The sequence below is a fragment of the Ixodes scapularis genome, unplaced genomic scaffold, assembly GCF_016920785.2.
Source record: "Ixodes scapularis isolate PalLabHiFi unplaced genomic scaffold, ASM1692078v2 ptg003730l_1__unscaffolded, whole genome shotgun sequence".
Taxonomy (NCBI): domain Eukaryota; kingdom Metazoa; phylum Arthropoda; class Arachnida; order Ixodida; family Ixodidae; genus Ixodes; species Ixodes scapularis.
Window position 1 is genome coordinate 155,921 of NW_024610351.1, and position 6,000 is coordinate 161,920.

The 6,000-nt window shown below is 50.5% G+C and overlaps 1 protein-coding gene across 1 annotated transcript in view; it reads left to right on the forward strand.

Moving 5' to 3' along the window:
* Positions 1 to 2,021, forward strand: part of LOC115309350 (fibulin-1) — a gene marked incomplete at its 3' end in the record, with an annotated part of 75,180 nt that extends 73,159 nt beyond the window's left edge. Inside the window, exon 8 of the mRNA XM_042288434.1 lies at positions 1,885 to 2,021. Coding sequence (XP_042144368.1) covers positions 1,885 to 2,021 — 137 coding nt within the window. The remainder of the gene's footprint in view (positions 1 to 1,884) is intronic.
* Positions 2,022 to 6,000: the final 3,979 nt, after the last annotated feature.

The window sequence follows — 6,000 nt, forward strand, 5'->3', positions numbered from 1 at the left end:
CAAACGCAAACGTGTGAACAAGCCTTAAACAAACTAAATGAGAGACACCACCTAAAAATTACGAGAGAGATAGTGTCACTACGGCAACCGGTAAGAACGCATCACTTTTCTGACGTTATGGGAAGAAAGGGCCTTACATGAACGCCCGGTTTTTCACGACTGCTGCCCCTAGAAGTGAAGCTTCACCTGATGTCCAATCTGTCTCGTCCAATAACGCAGAAACAAACAGCTTTTTTTTTGTGCTTTCCTTGCAGTTTTTGTGTAGCCACAGACTATATCTAAAAACAGTGTTGCCAAGATTCCAACAAGTTTTTCCCGTGGACATTCTCATAGTGAACGTGACGGGTCACTTATTGCGACTTATTGAACGGATTAATCGAAGTTACGAGCACTGCGAAGTCAAAGACCACCGGATTGACTTCGACAACTCCAGCATTATCGACGCAGAGACTAACAACCGACATAGGCTTTTCGTCGAGTCCTGGCATATTCAAACGACGCCAGGCAACATAAATAGGTGCCTTGGTGCTTTACCAACAGTGTATGTGAACGGGCTTCGCCATATTCATGAAAGAAGAAGATCGAGAAATGCGCCACATCCCTGAGAAAAGAAAAAGAAGATCGAAAAACGTCGCTCCTCAACGGCCACAGTCGCCCCTGACGAAGAACCGAGTCGGTTCGAAACGTAGGGCTCCTACATGTTTAGGAATTGGTTGGTTGCCATATTTTAATTATTAAAAAACAAAATGCACGGCTGGGCCATTTGAACTGTTCAACCGGCCAGAGATAAGGATAATGGCGTTTACCATGGTCATTATCGAAATGCAAATTATGGTTTAGAGCAGGAACATATTTTTATTAGCTCATTGAATTCTGTAGACCACAGTTCTTCGTCGCTTGCATGAGTAGACGTGCAAGGCATATTTAGACCGTTATGCGCGCCAGCTCTTCTGGCGGTATAACCTTCGTAGAGGACGGTATGCGGTTCCTTCAGGTCCAAGGTATTTTGAGAATCGATGAACTGGCCCATGCCGCTTGCAACGTACGAGGCCACATTCGCGAGTTGATTCGTCGATCGCCGGTTTGCAAAACCTCCATTGAGACTATCGATGTCCCTTACAATATTCCACATCCTTAACAACCGACTATGAAACGGTCAAAGACCAACCTTGGGTACGATTGAAAGTAGTGGTAAATCTGCTGACATCTAAGCATTTTTATCATTATTTTTTTATTGACGGCTAACTCTAGGTTAGCTGCGTTGGCAAAATGCTCCTGTAGTCTTGGTAAGCTCCCAGGATTGATGCCCCTACCAGTCGGGTTTTCTCAACGGCACACCAGTCGCCCAAAAGAACACGCGTTGCGCTTCATCTCATGAGGAAGCCCACTTATATTTTTGCGGCTGTCTTATTTGCATTGAAAAATTCCTCCAAACGCCAGGAACGCGTCTCCGAGAGGTGTTTACCGCGTCTTAAAATCGATTCCTCGATTTCCGCCTGATGACGTCATAGAAGTGTAACGCTGTCGCCGACCGCGACCCTGGCGGTGTAACAGCTGCGGTGGTGGACCTGACAGAAGCTTGCTCTGCTGCAGGTCGCTCTCCGATTTGACAGTCCACGGAAGGCTCATCGTAGAGGAATTTGGAAGCCGCAATAACAGCGACACTCGCGTTCGCTCGTACGTTTTGCCGGAACTTTTAGCGTCAACCGCCAGGATTGCAACATCCGACTGCGTCGCACGCCGGCTTCTGTGACGTCATTTGTTGCCACTTTGGGACCACTTTTGATGCATGGGCGGGATAGGACGCTAAGCACCGTCGAAGGTGCGTTCCAAGCGCCGCAGCTAAACGATTAACATCTCGCTCTTTCTTTCTCTCTTATTCAGACAAGGAGCCTCCGAAAGTCGAAAAATGTCCGGACACAGTGTCCGCTTCGGCCACGACGCTGGACGGAGTGTTCGTGACCTGGGACGAGCCGGAGTTCTCGGACAACGTGGGCGTGGACGAAGTCAGAAACACCCTGGTATGTGTCACTCTACGCCACGCCAAAACTTTCAAAAAGTATTGGGCGTCGTCACCCAGACTTCGCTACAGGAGGTATTCGCCTGTCGACGTATTTGAAGGCGATGCTTAGAGCGCATGCTCAGAACGAGCTCCCATTAGTAGGCTGCTAAGACCGGCAATCTTCATGGTGCGGAATGCACGTCGCAAAAGAACTGTGGAAGCCCGCCGTGAGCACGCACTCAGCAGTCGAGCACACAGCTATGGCCACCCGCCAGTGAATACTCTTTATATATGACTTACGTTGACGTGAAATCCGCGTCCATTGCGATGGCCTTGCTACTGAGCGAGTACCTTCCGCAACGTACATTTCACACCCCGAATCCGTTTTTTTGGCAAGGACATGTATGAACGACCCATAATTATAACCTATAATTATAACCAGCACTAGGCAATGGCCTCGCGTGCAAGCCACGTATTGTGGCGACCGTTAACCTGGCCGAGAAGTGGCTCACGCCGCGTAAGAATTTTGTTTATTTAATTTATATGCCGGGGCAGAAATTCAGGGGCAGAAATGCAGGGGCAGAAATGCAGGGGCGTGGTTTATCAGGATCACGCTTCTCGCATCGTGATTGGCTCGTTGGCGCAGGGGGGGGGGGGGGGGGGGAAGGTGCCGCCGCTTCCAATGCACCCTCCTCAGAATTTACGGCGCTCCGTGGGGGCCGCCATGTTAAAACTTGATACCAGTGTTGCTGCATCTGTAGGTCATCTTTATGTTAGAGCTGACGGAGAAAATCTGGCCACGGCGCGGCGCCGATGTACGCTGGAAGCTAGAGCCGGTTTGCTTTCGTTGTTTTTGTTTGGTCGGAGAAAATCTAGCGACAACGCACGTTCAACAAGGCGGCGGTGTTGTTTTGGTTTGACGCGGTTTGCGAGCACATGTAGCGACGCGGTTTGCGAGCACATGTAGCGAAGACGTGACCGGAGAAGTGCCCCTGTGATGGTCCCGGAAGACGGAAAGTATCATTCGTAATCGTCGTGTGAGCATTGAAAGCGAAGGGAGTGACAGGGTTCACGAGTGCGCAACCACAAGCCAAGGTTCACGACAGCGCTCCGTCGACTTCGGTGATCTTGTTCTGTTTTGTGCATAGAGATAGGTTTGGTGCAACACGGCGATGCGACAAAGAGTTGAAACGTTCGTGGTGTGTGGTGCGGTGCTTGGAGGTAAAAGCCCATACTAATACGAAGCGCAAATTGGTTATTGTGGGGTTGAAATTCAACGGGTTCAGCCCCGTCGTCGTCAGCTGATCCGGTCCAGCTGGTCCGGGAGGACGCAGCGAGCGCTTTTAAAAGTAAATCTTCCTTCGTTCCGTTTCAAAATGTGGGAGATTCTCGACGCATACTTTGAGTAAAAAGCTTCGGGCGTTTTCAACAAGATTGCGTCGTTTTAATTCAACAGTAAACTCCGGATTATTGTCCTAGACCTGCTATTTTTATGCTTCGTGTTGTTGGCGTTTGCACAGCGACGCACACCGCCCGAGTAGATGATTCGGTCCTGCAAACGACCGGTCATACAGAATTTCAGGGAAACTTAAGTCACCACCGATATTTTCTCGTAACTCTCGTGTGAGTTTGCTGCGCTTAACATGCGGTGTGAATAAATTAGGGCAACTTTTCCTACCTGCCTACGGATGCATGAACTGAGACCATCTTTTACGTAGTGAACATAGCTTTTTTCTTCATTTTGGAAAGAGGTGTTCGTGAATTTATTATGCTACAATCACTTGAGAGTTCAGAAATTGGGGAGAGCGAGCATGCTTTCCCAACTTTGTCTCTTTTCTCTCTGGCATTGCTCCTAGTTTCAAGTTGCAGTTTCATTAGACATGCCTATACTAACAGGTACAAACTGCTCTAAAGCAGGTAAAAGACTGGTAAGTCAGGGCGGTGCGGACTCCGTGTTTCGCGCTTTTCGCAAGGTGACTGGGTAACCGCTCATTCACACTGGAAGCGGATCCGCGTTCGCAAAGCGGTTACGAACGCGGTTGTGTAAAGATCCACAAGTGCGCGCGAATGAGCGGCAAGTGCTTTCGCGAGGTATGCGGAATACGCAAACGATTTTGTTATGCCCGTCGGTTGCGTCTCTCCAGCAAAACGAATAAGATGATCTGCAAAGGCGCCATCACATGCCAAGATTTACGATAACAGTGCATTTGATTCGGTGGGTCCGTATGTACTCCGTTTCACCTTATGTTGCACCGCAGAGAAAGCTAAGAAGCGCGGAGCTCATAGCGTTGGGAGCTGCACGGGAGCTTGTGCCGCCGAGATGTGCCCTGGAGCAATGTGCTCGCGCTTGTACCTTTAACTGCGGTACATCATAAGGGTGAAACAGAGTATAGTTGTATTTTACCCTGCTCTCTGCAACACCGTGTCATGACGAAGAGCTGGAACGTTCACGGTTTAGATGGGCTAACCGGTTGACCCAAGAGCAAATCCAGAACTCCGTTTATTTTATTTTATTATTTTATTTTTTTTTGGGGTGGGGGTTTTGGGGGGGGGGGGGGGGGGGGGGGGAGGGAAAATCTAAAGCAAGATAAATAGGGACTCCGGTTGCGCCTTTTGTTAGAACCGCCGCAGAACCCCCATTGCGCCGACGGCCCCTAGATGTGCGCCCGCTGCGCCGACTTTTGGGTTCTGAGCCCGTGCTTTGAAAACCGCCGCAGCGGGAATTCAGTCTCGGTCGAAGCGACGGGGTGTTTTCTTCTCCCAAGTTCAGAGTACACACACGTTTGCCTGCTCGGGTGCGACCTACCCTATTTTCGAACCCTCGTCCTCGAGTACCGGACCCCTTCTAGTCATAGTCGGTTTTATTTCGGCGGGGATCCACCCATGTCAAATCGCTCTCCCGAGAAGGGGGCAGTGGGGGGGGGGGTCGAATGTTTGGAGGGGGGAGCGGCCACCCCCCTCCCCCCCTCCCCCCCTCCCCCCCCCCCCCCCCCCCCTTCTGGGTCCACACCCCCTGGGTTGACAGAAGCTCGCGTCGCCCGCATCGGCCACTGAGTGCACTTGGGCTGTTGTAGTGGCTGTAGGCTGTTGCTCTCGACGATGAGGAAGCGGCGAAAAGTGACCTCTGAAGTAAATGTAAATTCATGTTCATCCAGTTATCCGGTGTCAAAGTGTGGAAGGTCCCCAACGTGTACTGAGGGCGGGAACTACGAGCGTTTTGCCTTGCTTTCGTAACCGAAACCAGAACAACGAGATATAACTGCCTTGCGTACTCCAAAATGATTGGAAAGCAACAAGTCGTCAAAAAACCCCCGTTTTTAGGGTTTTCAAACTAAGTAAACAAGACAAATATAATTAAACTTCGTTGTCTGTATGCAGGAGGACTTATGTAACACAACAATACATTCTCTTTCCAAAAACAAAAAGAAAGTAAAACTCAGTCCGCCGTATATGGCAGCAACTTCTTCGCTGCAAAACCTATGCTGGCAACGTAAGCGGTTTTAATATGGCAGCCTCCGCTTTGCGCCGCGTTCCCTTTCCCTCCTTCCTCCCCCCCCCCCCCCCCCCCCCCCCCCCCCTGCTTTGGCGTGCTTATCGAGCAAGGCTGCACTCTCATTGGCTGAGGAGCGATAATGCTATGCTCGGGGACGCACCACGCCGTGCACTTTGTTAAGCTGTCGGTACCTCGGAGGACAATTCAGAGAATGGCCTTCTGCGTGCCGCCATCCTTGTCTGCTGGACTTGGGGATGCGTTCACAGCACGCCCACTAAGCCCTCTTCCGAGAGCAGTATCAGACGCGGCGCATGCGTTCATAACCCAGTGTGACTCGCCATTTTTTTTCTTCAGACAAACAGCGTTAGAAAGATGTAAAGCAGTCCTATTCCGTGGCGCACCAATAAAAGCAATAGACCCAATGGATGAGTGGATTGGATGGATGTTGCTGAAGCCCTTTGAATCGGGCGCCGACTTGCGCCACCTAGCCAGTGTTTTCTCTCTC